Raw genomic sequence first — 19,573 nt, 5'->3', positions numbered from 1 at the left:
GGATTTTGAAAAATCGTGTATGATGAAGGGGTGTGGGTAGACGGAACAAGAAATCAACAGACAGAAATATACCTTCCTCTTTCCATATCCTTATGGACAGCAAAATTCTGGCCTCCCCAACGGTTTGTATTGTAAGCACCCAGAACAGAGCCCGGTACACAGTAGGGGCAGAGGAAAAGTTTGTTGACTATACCAACACGAACCTCTATGATTTTGTGGGACTACTGATGCTCCTGTAAGTTCTTGTCCTTATGCTACTAGCCTCTTTCAGGTGTTCACATGACCTGCTCCTTCTCTTCATTCAGCTCTCTGTTCACATTATCCACTTCATTGTCTTACCCTTCAGAGCACTTACTATTCCCTGATATCCTATTATGCTTATTGTCTGTGTCCCCCACAAGAATGTAAGCTTAATAAGGGTAGGGGTCTTATTTCACTCACTACTGTATCTCTAGTGCCTATAACAGTTCTTAAAATACAGGAGAAGCTTGGTAAATACTATTTTGAAAAAGAAAAAAGAATGAGTATGAGTCATCAACCTTAGCTTTACTATGTGGTTGAAAAATACATATATTTTTTAAAGCAAACAATGGAGTGAGTTTGCTATAACGTGTTGGGACATGTATTCGGACATCCAATATTTTACTGGAAAACTCACAAATAAAATAAGAAAAGAAAGAAACAACATTTGTACCCATTCAGCTCACATCCTCTTCCACTTATTTATCCCAAGGAAAGAGAAGAAAATCATCCATGACAAGTAGCGGCTGTCAGAAAGGCAGTTTCATGCTCGGGGGAAAGCAAAATCTCCCGCCATCAAAGCAGCGTATCTCAGCTTCAAGTACACTTTTCTTCTGGAGGAAAATTGGAAAGACGAAAATGAGCTCACGTATCAGCATTACTTCCACCCTTCCTTGTCTTTGTGGTATTTTACAGCTCTGCAAGTTATAGAAAACTGCTAGTAATACAAGTAATTCTTGTCCATAGAAAACAAATAGAGTTTGCTGGAAAGTGAGGTCACCCTACGGCATCTGTTGGTGAATTCCTTCCAGCACTTCTCCGAATATAAGTGTGGGCAACTTTGAGTCTCCTTTGGACTGGTGATAAAGCATGCTACTGCTCTCTTCAGTAATTAATGAGCTAAATAGGACATTTCACAAGTGTTTATTTTATATTTGTATGAGAGTCATGATTTTACATTTTTAAACATTATTTTTTTTTTTAAAGATTTTATTTATTTATTTGAGACAGAGAGAATGAGAGAGAGAGAGAGAGCACATGAGAGGGGTGAGGGTCAGAGGAAGAAACAGGCTCCCTGCCGAGCAGATAGCCCGATGCAGGACTCCATCCAGGGACTCCAGGATCATAACCTGAGCCGAAGGCAGTCGCTTAACCAATTGAGCCACCCAGGCGCCCCTTAAACATTACTTTTAAGATTTTATTTACTTATTTGACAGAGAGAGACACAGCGAGAGAGGGAACACAACCAGGGGGAGTGGGAGAGGGAGAAGCAGGCTTCCTGAGGAGCAGGGAGCTGGACGCGGGGCTTGATCCCAGGACCCTGGGACCATGACCTGAGCTGAAGGCAGATGCTTAACCACTGAGCCACCCAGGCACCCACATTTTTTAAAGATTTTATTTATTTGAGAGAGCGTACTCATGAGCAGGAAGGGGGTATGGGGGGAGGGGGGCAGGAGAGGCAGAGGGAGAAGCTGATGACTCCCTGCTGAATGGGGATCCTAGTAGGGGCTTCATCCCAGGACCTTGAGATCATGACCTGAGCAGACAGCAGATGCTTAACCAACTGAGCCACCCAGGCGCCCCATGATTTTACATTTTTAAAAGAATAATCATTTGGGCGCCTGGGTGGCTCAGTCGTTAAGCGTCTGCCTTTGGCTCAGGTCATGATCCCAGGGTCCTGGGATCAAGTCCCACATCGGGCTCCCTGCTCGGCGGGAAGCCTGCTTCTCCCTCTCCCACTCCCCCTGCTTGTGTTCCTGCTCTCGCTCTCTCTCTCTCTGTCGAATAAATAAATAAAATATTTAAAAAAATAAAAAAGAATAATCATTTAACACTTGTCACGTATTAGAAAAATATCACCAGAAGTATTGTCATATTATGCAATGCACCTTTTCAGTGGAAGGATACTCATTTGCATTTCCCTAATGAAGGGAATTTTTTTTCATCCCTATGACTTAAGGGGATGGAGTGGGGGGTTCTACAAAACACCCCCTTCGGGTAGCAAAGGTCAACAAGGTATTCTGAATGCTGTTGAGAACTACTTTTTAGTCCTTAAAGATTGGGCATCTCTCATGAACATGTTACTGCTTGATAGCCAATCACAAGCTTGCCTCTCTATGCTGTTAATGCTATTCTGCAGAACATCCCCAAGATAGCTTGTTTGCGGTGGATGTGTGTGACAGGAGTTAGGAGAAGAACGTGCATTTGCTGGTGAGAACTGTGACAGGACCCACAGCAACCGAAACCTTTGTTTTCAAGGGGAAGAGGACAGTCTTTTCAACAAAGGATACTGGGCAAATTGGATATCCACATGCAAAAGAATGAAATTGGGCCCTTACTTTATACTCTATAGAAAAATTTATCTCAAAATGGATTAAAGACCTAAACCTAAGAGCTAAAACTATAGGACTCTTAGAAGAACACATAGGAAAAACACATAATGATATTGGATGTGGCTATGATTTCTTGGATGTGACACCAAAAGCACATTCAACAAAATAGACAAATTGGACTACATCAAAATTATAAATTTCGGTATGTCAAGGGAAACTATCAAGACAGTAAAGAGTCAATCAATAAAATGGGAGAAAGTACTTGCAAGACATATATCTGATAAAAATTAATATACAGACTATAAAGAACTCCTACAACTCAACAACAAAACAAACAACCCAATTTTTAAATGAGCAAAGAACTTGAATAGACATTTCCCAAAAGAAGACATATGAATGGCCCATGAGCATATGAAAAGATCCCCAACATCACTCATCATCAAGGAAATGCAAATCAAAATCTCAGTGAACTACCACTTCACACCTACCAGGATGGCTATTTTCAAAAAAAAAAAAAAGGAAAAAACGAAAGAAAGAGAAAATAACAAGTATTGGTGAAGATGTGGAGAAACTGGAGCCCTCCTACCTTGCCAGTGGGAATGCAAAATGGTGCAGCTGCTGTGAAAAAGTTTGAAGGTTCCTCAAAAATGAAACATGGTATATGATGTAGCAATTTCATTCCAGGGTGTATCTCCCAAAGAACAGACAGCAGGAACTCGGATACTTTTACATCAGGGTTCATAGCAGCACTATTCAGGATAACCAAAAGGAAGAAATAATCTAAATGTCCATCAACAGATGAATGGATACACAAATGGATACACATTATTCAGCCCTTAAAAAGAATGAAATTCTGATCATGCCACAACATGGATGAACCTTGAAAACATCATGCTAAGTAAAAGAAGCCAGACACAAAAGGCCACATGTTGTGTGATTCCATTCATATGAAGTGCCTAGGATAGACAAATTAATAGAGTGAAAAAAGTAGAGTAGAGTTTACCAGGGGCTTGGGAGGGAGTCCTGGGGATTTAATGTTTAATAGGTGCAAATTTCTGTGCGGATGATGTTCTGGAGATGGATAGAGTAATGGTTGCAACATCACTGTGCAATTGAATGGTCACTGAATTGTACACTTAAAAATAATTAGGGGAGGGGGCTCCTGGCTGGCTCAGTTGGTAGAGCATATGACTCTTGATTTCAGGGTTGTGAGTTCAAGCCCCACATGGGATGTTGAGCTTACTGAGAATAAATAAATAAATATAAAAATAATTAAAATGGTAAAATTTATGTTATGTACATTTTACTACAATTAAAAAACAGAAAAGAAAAAAATTGGCATGCTACTGGAAATGACAAAGCTGAAAAGGAATTAAAACAAGAGTCTAGGCAAGACTCAAATGTTATGGGAACAACTAAATAGCAAAGACAACATTTTGAACCAGTAGGGAAAGGATGTTACTCCCATGCACCAAAAAGTATCACAGTCAAAAGAAATAGTAATATCTAAATAAATGTCTAATGTGGGGGTAGGTAGATATATTGTCCTTTTGCACCCAAACCTGATTCCACTAGCTTCCAAATATCTGTATTTAATTTGCATTGGTTGACTCTATCCAGAATTTTTTAAATGGACTCTGTATACCGAAGCTGGGGACTTGGGGGCAATGAGGTGAAGAGACCCAGGACCAGCTGGAGCGTGGAGAGCATGTCCAGGCACCACACCTCCCTTCTGTTGTTTCCTCTCTGCGGGCTCTTTCCAGAGCTCCCTTCCCTCTTACCTGCTTGCCTGGGAACCAAAACAGCTCAGAAAACAGCTGAGCAGCTTTCATCTGCTGGAGAAGCAACCCCTCCTCCTCAGAACATACTTCCCTCCCCATGTTCAACTAGATGATGTTTTTATCCAGTTATTTCAGTAGCTTCCTAACTGGTCCCCTTGCATCCATCCCTGCATCCATCCCTGGATCCATCCCTGCATCCGTCCCTGCATCAGATCCTGCATCTGTCCCTGCGTCCGTCCCTGCGTCTGTCCCTGTGTCTGTCTCTGTGTCTGTCCCTCCGTCTGTCCCTGCGTCCGTCCCTGCATCTGTCCTTGCGTCCATCCTGCATCATTCTCTGTGCTGCAGCCAGAGTGACTCTGCTAATGTGAGATCATGGCCCCCCTCTGCTCAGATGCCTCTACAGCTGTCCTTTTCACTCAGAGTAAAACCAAAGTCCTCCCAAGGCCCGACAGAATTTTGTCTCCCATTCTCTCTTTCTGCCCTCATCTGCCGGACTCTATCTGCTCAGGCCCTCTGGCCTCTTTGCTGCTCCTCTCTGTACTGTGCAGAACAGGGACCCTCTCAACTCAGGGCCCTTGTGTTGCTGTTTTCTAAGGCTGGAAAACTCTCCTTCTAGATACCCACATAGCCACATGGTTATGCCACAATGATGTCTCAGCTCCTTGAGGTCTTTGTTCAAAGTTTACCTTCTTGGTGACCTGTAAACCATCTCACTTAAAACTGAACACAGCACTGCAGGTCCCATCCTGTCTATTCCTTTCTGCCTTGTTTCCTTTCATAGAACTGGTCGGTATCTAGTGCATAATATAGTTTATTTCCTTACTTATGTTTGGTTTATCATCTTTGTTCCCATTAGAGTGTAAGTTCCATGAGGTAGGGAGATTCTTACCTGTTTGGTTTATTGATACATGACAAGCTCCTAGAATAGTGCCTGGCACATAGTAGGGCTTACTAAATATTTGTTGAATGAATGGATGGTCAACTGTTGACTCTGCACAAAGACCACTCTTAAAAACCTGTTGACCAAGCGAAGCTGATTATTACTTACTGCAGCATGGGGAAACACCACCTGATAGAGTCAAAGGGAAAGGTTGGGGGAGATATTTTATAGAGTTCTGGAGTCTATGCTCTCATGATTTAAAGTAGATTTTTCAAGGTAGGGAACTGGTTGGGATTGAGCAAAATTCCTGACATAATAGTTTAGGATTGGTGGTCATGGCGAGGTGAGGATCTTAAGGTGTGTTTTTATGAGGAAAATGTTGTCCTGATAAGTGACTTATTGGTTCCAGTAAACAAACTGTTTTCTTGATAAGATGGCTGTTTGTCCAGGTAGCAAACCACCCAGGTAACTTGGTTTACAACAGTTTTCTGCAGCACACAGTAAAGTTATTAGTTTACAGTCTTGTCTTCTGTTAAGTTTCTGTTGATGCAGGACGTCTCAGCTCCCAACATCAGTTAGTGTGTACAACTCAGTGGATTCAAACATGTTTGACCTTGATACCTTTTTTGGAAACAGAATCTTACCACGGAAGGCTAGTTCACAGAACAGATCAATAATGGAACTGCCTTGGTGGAGCTGAGACAGCCCAGATTCTGCTGCCCATGCTACTACCCCTGACCCCAGCAACATTTGAAAAGCAAATACAAATTTGGAAAACAGAAGATATGTTGCTTGAGGACATCTTTTTCCCAAACAGTGCTTTTCCAAACATTTTTTCAAGATAATAGGTTTACAAAGCTTTTGTTATGGAGTGATAATAGGCTGATAGAAGCAGCGGGTGTGTACAAGAATTGGCACATTCTTGGGGCGCCTGGGTGGCTCACTGAGTTAAGTCTGCCTTTGGCTCAGGTCATGATCTCAGGGTCCTGGGATGGAGCCCCATGTTGGGTTCCCTACTCAGCGGAGAATCTGCTTCTCCCTCTCCTTCTGCCCCTCCCCCCACCTGCATTTTCTCTCTCTTTCTCAAATAAATAAATAAATAATCTTAAAAAAAAAAAAAGGAATTGGAACATCCGTTCTGACTGGTTGATGCTCCTGCCACAAGGTTGTGAAAATCTGAGTACCATGCATGATTACATCTATGATGGAAAGATGTTAGAGGAGGCAACAAAGAAGGAAAATTGGGGGACATGTACAGAAGACAGGGTGGTGCCTTTTTGCACATTTGCTCTTCCATGGGCCAATGGAACAGGCTCTGATGAGCTGCAGTATTGAGCTGCTTGTAGAAGACAAATATTATACTTTTGCACATTTGAATACAAAAACGGCTTTATGGTGGGCAGCTTCTAATGTGGTCTCTAATAATCCCTGCTTCCTGGTGTCTACGATCCTGTGGACCTCTCCCCTTGAGTGTGAGCTGGACCTAGTGACTTGCTTCTAATGAGTAGAACATGGCAATAATGATGCGATGTCACTTCTGAGATTAGATAAACGAAAAGACCATGACTTCTGCCTTGCGCACGTTCTGTCTCTTGCTAGCTGACTCTGAGGGAAGCTGCCATCATATGATGCCTTGCGGAAAGGCCCAGGTGGTAACAACTGATGTCTCCAGCCGACAGCCAGAGAGGGGCCTGCCACCAGACACGTGAGTGAGCTTGGAAGCAGGCTCCTTCCACTCGGGCCCACATCTTGATTACAGCCTGGAGAGAGACCTGAGTCAGAATCACTGAGCTAAGCACCCCCTGGATTCCTGACCCACAGAACCGTGAGATAATAAATGTTTTAAGCTGCTAAATTTTGGAGTACTTTCTCACAAGGTAGTAGATAGCTAATATAGGGTGTGTGTGTGTGTACGCGTGTGTGTATGGCTTCTGAGGCCATATCAGGGTATTTTATCCAGGCAGGATGTGTACCACAAGACTTCACATATAATATGTTTGCTTTGGAGAATTTGTCATGGCCTGGATCTGCCCTCTGGCTTGGAAGCCCAGAAACAGACTTGTCAGCTCAGCATAACAGATCCATCTTTAGTCAGACTCACATGAACTAGATTTATGGGACTTATATGACAACACCAAATGCTAGTTATTAATTTATAATGAGACAAAAAAATAATCATACTGGCCAGCATACCGGAACACTTAGGTCTCTATGACAAGTACTTTGTCTGAAGGCAAAATTTAATGTCGAATAAGAATGAGTGAGTTGCTTGATGAACATAGAATCAGAACAATGGAAGTTAAGTATACGTTTCAAATGTTTGGTGGCAAGAGTCTAAGTCATGCTAGGAATAATTTCATCAGTGGAACTAGACAACTCCAAAATTGTTGGTTACAACCCCATGAGTCTATCTTTATCCCAAGAGGAACTCATCAATGGGCCTGGAATTTCCCCCAAATCACTTGGTGAAAGCTCCTTCCTTTTGTGGGCAGTGACTGGCCAACATCTTGTGTTATAACCGGTTTTCTAGACTACCATGATGACCAACCCCTCTCCAGAAGGGAAGATTTTTTCTTTGGGCGAGTTAATACATGGACTAGCTTATAGTCTCTTCTTGTTGGTCTAAGAGTTGTTTTTCAACTTTAAAGTAAGTTTAATGCTAATTATATTAAGAACATATTGTGATCCAGACATCTACCTAACAACTTTATTTATGGATTATCTGAATTTAATCCATACAGCAACCAAGTGAGGTAGGTACACTAAATCCTAGTACCAAGAAGTAAACTGGGGCAGAGAATCTCACAGCTAATACACGTCAGACCCTAATTTTGCCTGAATTTGCTTCAGATTGATTTCTGCTAACCACCTTTTCCTATCTCCTTTGACCTACAGCAATGGTTCTCAAACTTGAACAATCATCAGACTCACATGGAAGATTACTTAAAGCACAGATTGCTGGGCTCCATCCCCAGAGTTTATGATTCAGTTTGGGGTGGGGCCTGAGAATCTGCATTTTTAACACATTCCCAGGTAGTGCTGATGCTGCTGATCCAGGGACCACACTTTGAAAACTTTCTTTTTTTTTTAGGTTAGCAATATCTCTCTTTTGGAGTACTTTCCTGCCTCCTATTCACTTTCTAAGTGCAACTAGAGTGACCCTTCTAATTTTCCTTGGAAATATTTAGAGTGTCAGGCACCGTACTAGGCATAGAGAATGAAATAATGAGCAGTAACCTGAAGTGGACCATTTGCCTGGAACACTTTCTTTCCCTGGCTGAATACAATGTGATGTTGTTCATGTTCTCCTTTTTGTGGGTATAAAACATAGAAGTAATACAGCTGAAGTTCTATTCCTGGAATCAGCCCACAAAACTGTTGAGGCAGCTCTGTGCTCTTTGATTTTGCTCTGTGTAGTTGTTTGGTGGAATAATTAAAACTACAGCTTCTTCTTCACTCTAAGATAATGTCAGAGTGAACTGATGGGTTTTGGGGTAAGCAGGAATACGGGAGAAGGCGATAAGATTCTTTACGCTCATTCTTCTAGTGTTGTAAAACTCTACAAAACCATTTTTCATCCTTAGAAGGGTGGGGCAACAGGAATGACTTGGAAATGTTTATGAAGTCCTGCCTGCCTCCTGTGAAAGTCTATCTTTTATTTCTCTGCCCCTTCCCCATAGGTCCAGTCCCAGCAAGAGTGATGATCAAACTGTTCTGGGCTTAGTTAGCCCAGGAAAATCCTCACCACTACTAGTCACAATTATCTTAGTCTTTCCTCCCTTTACCCTCTTCTCTTAAAGTCTCCTTTTTGGGTAGGCAGAAAAAGTCTAAAATTTAGCTAATCTGAAACTTTGGTTGTGTTATTCCTTGTTATTATAGGATAAATTCTGTTGTAATCAAGGAAGCCGGAATTAAATATTAAACACTGTTTCTCCTCATGGCATCTTGAATTCTGTCCTCAAAACATGGCCCTCTTTTCTCAGGCTGATGTAACAGCTCATGGATCTTCAAGTGGCCAAGTAGAGTACATGGGGGGAGGGCTACAGAGGTTATTTTGGGTGTTTTTTTGTTTATTTGTTTTTGAGGGGGTTGTTTTTGTTTTGAGCATTTGATTTTTATCCCGGGGCCAACTGAAAACTATGGAAGACTTTAAAATGGGCAAAGACAAGGACAAGGTATGTATGGTATGTATGTCTGAGCCACCTTTTGGGTTGCTACTTGGAGAAGAACTGGAGGGACCTGGAGGCAGGAAGACCAATGAGAAGACAGGTGCAGTGGTTTGCAATGGTCCTGAGGAGAAAGAATGGTGACCTGGATTAGAGATATGGATGACAGGATGAGAAAGTATAAGGATTCTTGAGATATTTTATGGTGCCAGGTGTAGTTTTAGGAATTTTACCTAAGGAGAGACAGGGAGACATCAGGGATGGCACTGAGGTTTTCGGTGTTAAGCACTGGATTGGATGTCGAAGCCATTACTTGAGATAGCCAAAGTGGGGAGGTGGTTTGGAGGTGAACATAGTGTATTCAATATGGACATGGTGAGTTTGAGGTACTTTGGGACATTAATTCAACGGGAATGACCAACAAGTAATTACTGATCACATTACTCTGAGTGTGAAATCCTGTCAGAGGCTCACCACTGTCAAGAGTACAAATTCCAAATTTCTTAGCAAGACTTATAATCTACCCTTTTCAGTTTCATCTCTGCCACCTATCCCCAGGCACAGTTGCCCAGCCCAAACTCAATTTTAGCTTTTTTTTTTTTTAAAGTACTCTCTACAACCACCGTGAAACTGGAACTTAAACTGGAGATCAAGAATCAAGAGTCACATGCTCTATGACTGAGCCAGCCTGGAGTCCCCAGTTTTAGCTTCTTAAAAGAGTAATGCTCTCTGTAGTCTCAAGGACCCTGTGCCACCTGTTCTTTCAGGAACTATTTTCTTTTTCTTTTCTTGCATTCAACAAAGAGTGAGGGCCAGGTAGACTGGGAAGTGCTGGGATAAAATAGTGGGCAAAAGATGAACTCAGCCGTCCGTGCATTCTTGGAGGAGGGTAATGCCGGAACTAGACAATAATCCAATAATTACACAAGTAATTAAAAATTAAATTAAATTAAAAATTGAATTGCAGATTTTATCAGAGGTGCTAATGGAAGGTACCTAATAAGGTTAAGAACCTATAATTGGGTTTTGAAGTAGTTAAGCCTGAGAAAGTGAAGACAGAATTGATTCAAAGGAGGAGGAAAGTTTTCTAGGCTGAGAGAACACCCCTATGGAGGGGTAAAACTTGACACATTGCGGGGAACTAGAGAAATACGCACCTTCCCTAAAACACTTAGGCAGGGGTTGGGGGTTATTGGGGAGAGCGGAGAGGAAGGGGCGGGGGGGGGGGGGGAGGTCTGGGCTATTTTGTCCCATAGCAGCCGCCATCCAACCTCAGGGAGCCGCGAGCTCGTCGCACTGATTACTGGGAACTGTAGTCTTGACCACAGCGAACAGGCATGGCGGCCTCCATTGCAGGGGCCTGCGGGGCTGCAATGGTCCTGTTCCGAGGCTTTCGAGCCGCCAGGGCGCTGCTCCCTGCGCCAGCCTCCATCGCCTGGCGTAAGTGGAGCGGGGCTTGCAAGCCGGGGCCAAGAAGGAGCTCAGGGCCAGGTTCGAGGGAGGCGAGCCTAGAAGTCAGGGGCAACCCTCGTGGGACCGCGAGTTGGGGGAGATTGCAGGGCTCCGCGGGAGCTCAGGGCGAGCGCTGTTGACCTCTGTCGCCCGCATTGCAGGGGCCCGCGTGGGGCCGGGCCGGCCGCAGAGCACCGGCCCTTCTGAGCCCGGCGCGTTCAAGCCGCCGCCGAAACCCGTCATCGTGGACAAGCGCAGTCCCCCGCTTCAGGAAAGGAGGTGAGGCCCGGGCCTGGGCGCGGTTCCAGCATTTTGGGTGTGGGCGCTCACGACCCTGCCTTTGCTTTGGAGGTCGAGATCTCGGCTCTGAAGCCGAGCTGGAACTCTCGAGCTTGTGTGCAGGATTCGTGAGGCTTATATGCAGAGCGCTACCAACTCAGGTTTGTCTTCCTCGTTCTCCCAAGCCAGCCTTGAACTTTCTCTGCAGTCCTACTAAATCAGAGCCTCAACCAACGATTCCCCGGATTTGAGGCTTTTTGCTCTGGCATTTAGCCTGTATTAAGAATTTTTCTCTGAAGCACATCGTATTTTACCTGTTTAAGGAGCCGATCATTCCTTGCCTCGGTAGAAATGGATTGGCCAGAACTCGCCCAGTTTTCCCAGCTCACATGTTTTAGTTTCCTGAAAATGCGATACATTGATAAATTTTCCGCTAATTTGCGTCTTAAATTTGCTTTTCAAAACAGGTTTAAAAGCCTGGCCCACTTTAGTGAATGATGGTAACTTTGGAGGTACCTGTAAATTTAGATGACCTAGGATTTGCAGAAAGTGTAGAACTTTATAGCAACCTTATTAAAAAGCCAATTTTAGCGGAAAAAACTTGGTGTGATTTTAGGCTTTCTGAAAGGGCCCTTCCTTGTTGATTGGATTATGTCTACGTGCCTTTGTGTGTGTTTCACATTGCAAATATCCTGTTTAAGTTGAAATAACACTGAATTTATGGAAGCTAGAGATGCAGAAAAGATTTCCTTATACAACCTTTTTTAAGGCGGGAAAGGAATATCTCTCTTGAATGGCAGAACTTCATACCATTCAGTTAAATGGGAATGTAAATCGTGTAACTACTTTGGAAAACAGTTGGACAAAATTTAGTAAGTTTGAGGTTGTGTGTATCTTTCCATCTGGTTGGTACACAACTTAAAGTAATGTGAACAAAAATAATAAAGCAAGTCATATGTGCAAGGAGACATGTAAGGGAATGAACACACAGATATCCATTAGTAGGAGAATAGGCAAATACATTTATGTAATAGAGTATGTATACGGCGGTGAAAAACAAATGAACTAGAGCTAACATGGATAAACTTCACAAAAAGATGTGTGGAAAAAAAGCAACCTGCAGAAGAATTGATACAGTATGACAACATTTTTATATTGCCTAGACATACATGCATATGTAAAATATAAAATTTACCGGGAAATTCTCCACTTTCACAGAGCAATCAAACCTAGCTTCCCCAGTAGCCATACAAGCTGACCTTGTATACCTCCTGATGTGATAGAATAAGATGATCACATCATCACCTCTGTAATATTTTTACCCAAAATGTTTAACCTTGGTCTAGGCTTGTGGAAACAATAAACAAATCCAGAATCCAGGGATGGTCTGTAATACAATGGGCTTTGACTCTTCAGAAAAGTCAGTGTTCTAAAAATACAAAGATGAGGAACAGTACTAGTTTAAGAGACTAAAGAGAGTAATATCCAGGTGTAATGTGTGAAGCTTGTTGTTAGTTTGGATTGGGCAACAAACAGCTGTAAAAGACCTTTTCCAGGACAATTGGATACTATAAGTTTAAATAGGTTTAAATTAGTTTAAATGCAAACTACATGTTAGATTATATTATTGAATTAATGCAGAAATTCTTAGATATCATACATGTAGCAGAAAGTCCCTGTTCTTAGAAGCTTTCTAAAGTATTCAGGGATGAAACACCTTGCTGTTTGACATTTTCAAATAGTTCAGGAAAAAATTATATGTATATATGAAACAAGTATGTCAAAATGTTGGCAATTGGTGAAACAAGGTGAAGTATATATGGGTGTTCATTGTATTACCATTTCAGTTTTTTGGTGGCTTTAAAAATTTTCAAAGGAGGTAATTGAGCGTTGGGGATCATCATCATCAAAAAGACATGACCACTGGGACACCTGGATGGCTCAGTCAGTTAAGCATCTGACTTCCGCTCAGGTCATGATCTTGGGGTCCTGGGATCCAGCCCTGCATCGGGCTCCCTGCTCAGCAGGGAGCCTGCTTCTCCCTCTGCCTCTGCCACTCCCTAGCTCGTGCTCTCTCTGTGTCTCTCAAATAAATAAATAAAACTTTAAAAAAAAAAAAAAGACATGACCACTGATTGATCTGTGGGCTGGGTGCCACCTCCTCACCCCCTCTCCTGTCCTTGGAATGTGGGTTCTGCTTGCCTTTCCTGCTCCCAGAGGCAGCTCCAAAGACCTAGCCTTGAGATGTGATGACGTGTTGAAATGACTACATGGGATATGTGACTGAGCCCTCTTAGGGCCTCTTTATACATTTTTAAGATTTGGCGGTGGCTATGGGGATCCCTTTGTCTTCCTGCTGCCCAAGACAAGCCCGTGTGTTTCCCTTTGCTGTTACTGAAACTGCCGCCCACCCGCCTGCAGGGGCCTGCTGCTTTCTTCGGTATCTCCTTGCCCTTGAGAACATGGGGGCCAGTTTCAGAGGATACCTGGGAACTCCTTAGAGACTGGTGACTCGACTTTAAGGAAAAGGAAGAAACACATAGGAATAACCATCACCAAATTTAATGAATTACCCCATAGTAATGAACTGAGGGGAGGGACGGGTGCATTGGGGCTTCAGGTATATTGATAATTTATTTCTTGGGATGGGTAATAAGGACATGAATTTTCATTGTAATGTCATTTATGCCTTAAAGAAGTTAGCTTAGAGAAGTTAAGGAAGACAATAGGGAGATTACTTTTTTTTTTTTTTTAAAGATTTTTTATTTATTTATTTGAGACAGAGAGAATGAGAGACAGAGAGCATGAGAGGGAGGAGGGTCAGAGGGAGAAGCAGACTCCCTGCCGAGCAGGGAGCCCGATGCGGGACTCGATGCGGGACTCGATGCGGGACTCGATCCCGGGACTCCAGGATCATGACCTGAGCCGAAGGCAGTTGCTTAACCAACTGAGCCACCCAGGCGCCCTAGGGAGATTACTTTTAAAGTTAGTTTGCTGTTAATGATTTCTAGGTTTATATTTTTCTAGTGTTATTTCTTTGCACAAATACAACTCAATGTAAGGCTTGTGGTTTATAGCCATGGGCTTTGTAGTCTGACAGACATGCCTACATTTAAATCTTGACTTGATAAGTTTATAGCTAATATAACAATAGGTCAGTTATTTACCTTCTCCAAGCTTCATTTTCATCTGTGAAAAGGAGATTATGACCCCATACCTGTCTGATTGTTGTAAGGATGAATTTATGCTCTCAGCTTTCATAAACCCTTAATACAATGCCAGGTGAGTGCTTGGGAATTGTTAGCTATTTTCATGAGCATTGACAACAATTTTAGAAATAAATAATTGACTTTTCTCTAGAGAAGAAAGAACAAAACACGTCAACATCATAGTCTTTCGTTTTTTGGCAAAGCAACAGTTTCTCTTTTAAGTTTGCCTTTAATTTTTTTTTATTTGTATTTTTCACAGATTCCTGAGTCCCGAATTTATTCCTCCAAGGGGAAGAACAAATCCTTTGAAATTTAAGATAGAAAGAAAAGATATGTTAGAAAGGAGAAAAATACTTCATATTCCAGAGTTCTACGTTGGTCAGTAAGAACTGGATGCTTTTATTATTAGTGGTGGGAGGGGCTCGTTTTCTTCACTTCGAGAATATTGTTTTTCCACCTATCTGGTTTTTGCCCAAATGGGGTCCTTCCTAATATATTAAAATATTTAGGAAGTTATGAGGTTACCTAGACATGCTGTTTGTGTGTTTCTGCGTGTCACGTCAAAGCTCACTTCTCTGACTGTGTAGGAAGCATACTTCGTGTTACCACAGCCGACCCGTACGCCAGTGGAAAAACCAGCCAGTTTCTGGGGATCTGTATCCAGAGATCAGGAGCAGGCCTCGGAGCCACTTTTATCCTTAGAAATACTATCGAAGGACAAGGTGGGTTTCATTGCATTAGTTTGATTTTCTGGACAGTGTTCTCTCAGGATTCCATTTTGCGTTCTGCATCCTGGGATGAGACAGCTGGAACTGCCGTGGAGCCTGGGGCCTGAGAACGGACCAGGACGGAGGCTGCTGGATCCACGGTCAGTGCGGTGCTCTCCCGTGAGGGCGGCTTCTGGTGCAGCCCAGCGACTGGCAGACCTGTCAGCCTCTGGCCGTGTCACAGGAGGAGGCAGGGGACTATACACAGTGGGGGGACATTCATTGGTGGAGTAAATAACCCATGAGAATGTTAAGATAAACACAGTGATATCTGTATGAGTCACTTCTTCCTAAAATGGATGCCCCCATTTTGCTTTATATTGCGACAGTCACCACAGTAAATACCGTTTGATATGAATCGGAGGAATCTTTAAAAAGGCAAAATTTGTTTGTTATGCCGAGTAAGACAGAGGCCCAAGTGGCAAAATTCTAGAAAGGTTACGAATCAAAATGGCAGGACAGTAAAGTTTTCATACTCCAAAGTTGTGTGCTTCATGATCCCCGACAGTAAAGTATTATATTCAAGGAAATTAAACAGTGAGAACAGTGACTCTTCCTTATCTGGTCGTGACCTGTGGCACCGTGCATGGAGGGGCTCAGCAGGCCTAGACTGGTTGCAGAAATGTGTGCCTTCCATCAGGTCATGTGCTCGGGGAAGTTTGTAATAGAAAGACATAGCACATGTGTGAATTAGACCTCAGTTTGATCTTTCTTAAAATTGAGATAATAGTAGAGGCCTCCCAGGGTTGTGGTCAGCTGTGTGTAATACTGTATATGAGGTACCGGACATTGAAGCCTCCAGAGATGGTCACTCCCTGTTGCCCTCCCCTCAAGTATTGTGGGGGGACAACAACAAAAAATAAAGTACTTTTGACTACTGCAACCTGCCTTGACCTTCCCCCTTGATACTCCTTTCTTTGGTGGTTCTTTTCAGTCCATTGGCTTTAAATACCATCCATATGACGATAAGCCCCAAATCTGTAACTCAGGAACTGACCCTTTCCAAGTTCCAGATTTGCACATACAACTAGCTTTTTGACATTTCCAACTGGATGTCTTTTAAGCATGAGACAGGTTCGGAATAGAATTCTGTATCCCCTCATAGTGTGTTCCTCTCTGTTTTGTCTTTCCCTTTTTTTTTTTTTTAAGATTTTATTTATTTATTTGACAGAGAGAGAGAGAGAGCAAGCAGGGGGAGCGGCTGGCACAGGGAGAGGGAGAAGCAGGCTTCCCATGGAGCAGGGAGCCTGATGCGGGGCTCCATCCCAGGATCCTGGGATCATGACCTGAGCTAAAGGCAGATGCTTAACTGACTGAGCCAGCCACCCAGGTGCCGCCCTCTGTTTTTTCTATGTCCAGAAACGGCCTCACTGCCCACCCATTTACTGAAACCGAAAATTTAGGAGCTATAAATACAGCTTATTAACAGCTTATAAATAGTTTGTTTATTCTCTTTCCCACATCCAGTCAATCAGTTTTTCTTGACTTAATCTCCAAAAAATATGTCCCAGTTTTGTTTCTCCATTGCCATGGCCACCGCTTCCGTCCATGCCACCACCTCCCCCTGCCGGCAGCCGTGCTGTATTTCAGGTTTACTCTCCTGGCCCACTAACTTACTAGGCTCCAGCCAGAAGGACCTTTTTCTGTTTTTTCCCCAGTATGGCAAATTTGTTAAGACCCCAGGGCCTTTACATTTGCTGTCCTTTCTGCCTGGAGCTCTCTTGGCTATTTATAGTGTCCGTTTATTTATTTATTTTTTAAAGATTTTTAAATTTTTCAACCCCCCCAATGTGGGGCTCGAACCTAAAACCCGGAGCAAGAGTCGCATGTTCTACTGACTGAGCCAGCCAGGCGCCCCTGTCGCGTCAGTTTAGATCATCTTCAGAGAGGCTTTCCCTGACTCTACTACTTACATACTACTTATTCCCCAGCCACATGTCATCACTGTTTGTCTTGACTCTATGAAATTACCTGAAATTATGAATTGTAAATGAAATTATGGTGTGTTTCCTGTTTGTCATCCACTAGAATGTAAGCTTTATGAGAGGAAAAGGATCTTAACCTATTTTGAGTTTGCTGTAGGTACAGTTCCTAAATGCCTAGTACCTGGAACAGGTGTGTAGTAAATCATGGATTAAATCCTGGTGTTTAATAGTAGATGTTAATGATGATCATATATATTTGTAGTTCTCTTGGGTTTATTTCAGGAAACCTGAGGATATGCTCTTTCCCTCTAGTGTTTGAAACTACAGAGGATATATCTTAAGCTGTTCCTAGCTTGCTTCACATGGAGAGCCCCATCACGTTTTTGGTTTTTTTTTTAAGATTTTATTTATTTATTTGAGAGAGAGAATGAGAGACAGAGTATGAGAGGGAGGAGGGTCAGAGGGAGAAGCAGACTCCCTGCCGAGCAGGGAGCCCGATGCGGGACTCGATGCCGGGACTCCAGGATCATGACCTGAGCCGAAGGCTGTCGCTCAACCAACTGAGCCACCCAGGCGCCCCCCCAGCACATTTTAAAACCCAGGCCATCCTTAAGAGGGGCTTCTAACCAAAGTTAGAACTTAAAATTTTATTTACCCTTTTTACATCATCAATCCTGTTGCCCTTAATGCAGAAGAGTAAGTTTTACTTAAGTAATTGGGAAATAAATAAGAACATGACAGAAGAATTTACTCAAACTTTCTCCAAGTTCATACTATCAGAAGTGAAGAATGTATGCCTGTTTACAGAAGACATTTTTCTTTAGACTGTCATTCTAACTCAGATTTTTTTCACTTTTAAATCTATACGGACTTTGTCTTTTGATAATCTTCATCTTAAAAATGACAAATTTATGTCACATTTCCTCTGTGCAAAACTCTATGCCAGTTCCATTATGAAGTAGTTTTTACTGTTGTATGAGGCATATGCAGACATACGGGTTCAGATTATAAGAATATATTTTCTCTTTTTAGGTGTTGAGATTTGCTTTGAACTTTATAATCCTCGAATCCAGGAGATCCAAGTGGTGAAATTAGAGAAACGGCTGGATGATAGTTTGCTGTACTTACGAGATGCCCTTCCCGAGTATAGCACTTTGGATATGAATATGAAGCCGGTAGTACATGGACCTAGCCAAGACGTTCCTGTGAATCAGGTATAAGTTGTACTTTTGGAACTGAAAGTTCTCTATACAATAAGAAAGAGTCATCTTAACGAAAGCTTTGAGAAGAATTTTTGCTTGTGACTATCAGCCTAAATTATTATTTTTTTTTTTTTATATCTTCCGTAGCTGAAAGTAAAAATGAAGCCTAAACCCTGGTCCAAACGCTGGGAACGTCCAAAATTTAATATTAAAGGCATCAGATTTGATCTCTGTTTAACTGAAGAGCAAATCAAAGAAGCTCAGAAGTGGAGTCAGCCGTGGCTTGAGTTTGATATGATGAGGGAATATGATACCTCAAAAGTTGAAGCTGCAATATGGGATGAAATTGAAGCATCGAGAAAGTCCCGATTCTGAGAATCAGTTTGGTTATTTGCAGAGGAGATACGGACTCCCGGAGGATTTACTTAAAGACCAACTTAATTTCCTATATGAGGACATAGTCATTAAATCAACTAAATGTGCATTAGTTTATGAGTACTGTTGTAAAAAAATAAATAAAATGAGCACACCAGTTTATTACTTTAGAGTTTAATCATTACCAAAATGCTCTTCATTGAGCCTGGATCCTGAACACAGAAGTGGTAGGATGATTTTTTAAGTTTGTGAAATAAATTATAAATACAAGAAAGTGGATGGTATGAAGAGTAGTAGTAAAGTGAACATTGATGTGCCCACCTCAGGGTAAGAGGTAGAAGATTTAGTAATCTCTAAAAAGGTTAAGAAATAGAACATTTACTCGGATTTGAGTAGACCCTTGTGTGTCTGCAATTACACCCTTCTCCCCTCCCTCAGATATAAGCACTATCCTGACTGTGTCAATCATTCTCTTGCATTTCTTTTAGTTTATTATGTACATATACATTCTAAAACAATGTACCTAGTTTTGGGAAACCTACTGGCAGATACAAAAGGACAACATCATTATTACGTGAAGTCTTCAGGGAGAGCGTAACAGTCTTTCGGTCATAGTCTGGCTGCATTTTCCCTGAGAGCATACAAAGTCGCTTTGAGGCGGTTCATGGCCAAGGTCGTGAGTGAATCCCGCTTAAGTAGAAGGCTCACCACAGGCCGTCTGGTAGGCTAGAGTGTCAGTAATTGAGGCCTGGCAGAAATGTGGTTGGAGGGAGTAGACTGCTCTTTATGTTCTGGTTTTCAGCTCATGAATCAAACTCCAGCTCATAGGACAGGTCAAAACAATACTTCTGTAGGGTAATGTGAGTATCCTTGCTGATCCATGTAGCTGAGAATGGAGTGGAAATCTGGCATATAAGGACATGGTGAAAACCAGCCTCCAGGTAATTTGAGCTAGACTTCCCCG

At 42.4% G+C, this 19,573-nt stretch overlaps 1 protein-coding gene and 1 long non-coding RNA gene across 4 annotated transcripts in view; both read left to right on the top strand.

Annotated features, from left to right (window-relative positions):
* LOC123850477 (uncharacterized) overlaps positions 1–7,728 on the top strand; it is a 34,102-nt gene extending 26,374 nt beyond the window's left edge. For 2 of the 3 annotated variants that reach the window (XR_010405582.1, XR_010405581.1), the window contains exon 5: positions 6,834–7,728. This is a non-coding gene — a long non-coding RNA (uncharacterized LOC123850477). Of the gene's footprint in view, positions 1–733; positions 1,645–6,833 lie in introns of those variants that run through there. The other variant, XR_010405583.1, reaches the window with a different exon arrangement.
* Positions 7,729–10,572: 2,844 nt separating this feature from the next.
* On the top strand, positions 10,573–18,771 carry MRPL19 (mitochondrial ribosomal protein L19). Its single transcript, XM_045884685.3, has 6 exons — positions 10,573–10,840; positions 11,014–11,131; positions 14,600–14,718; positions 14,928–15,062; positions 18,065–18,246; positions 18,382–18,771. Exons 1-6 carry the CDS (start codon positions 10,738–10,740, stop codon positions 18,607–18,609), a joined length of 885 nt encoding a protein of 294 aa, XP_045740641.1. The 5' UTR covers positions 10,573–10,737; the 3' UTR covers positions 18,610–18,771.
* Positions 18,772–19,573: the final 802 nt, after the last annotated feature.

This window comes from Mirounga angustirostris, unplaced genomic scaffold (assembly GCF_029215605.1).
Source record: "Mirounga angustirostris isolate CCGP_5_RB_7025 unplaced genomic scaffold, mMirAng1.0.hap1 SCAF_10, whole genome shotgun sequence".
Taxonomy (NCBI): Eukaryota; Metazoa; Chordata; class Mammalia; order Carnivora; family Phocidae; genus Mirounga; species Mirounga angustirostris.
The sequence above is the reverse complement of the archived record's forward strand: the minus strand, read 5'-3'. Positions and strand labels throughout refer to the sequence as shown.

What these genes read in the sequence shown, in the direction of transcription:
- MRPL19 (XM_045884685.3), top strand. Translation starts at nt 10,738, where the DNA reads ATGGCGGCCTCCATTGCAGGGGCCTGCGGGGCTGCAATGGTCCTGTTC. An exon ending in TATTCCAGAGTTCTACGTTG is followed by an intron (nt 14,719 to 14,927) that starts GTCAGTAAGAAC and finishes CTGACTGTGTAG; the next exon opens with GAAGCATACTTCGTGTTACC. An exon ending in AAATACTATCGAAGGACAAG is followed by an intron (nt 15,063 to 18,064) that starts GTGGGTTTCATT and finishes TTCTCTTTTTAG; the next exon opens with GTGTTGAGATTTGCTTTGAA.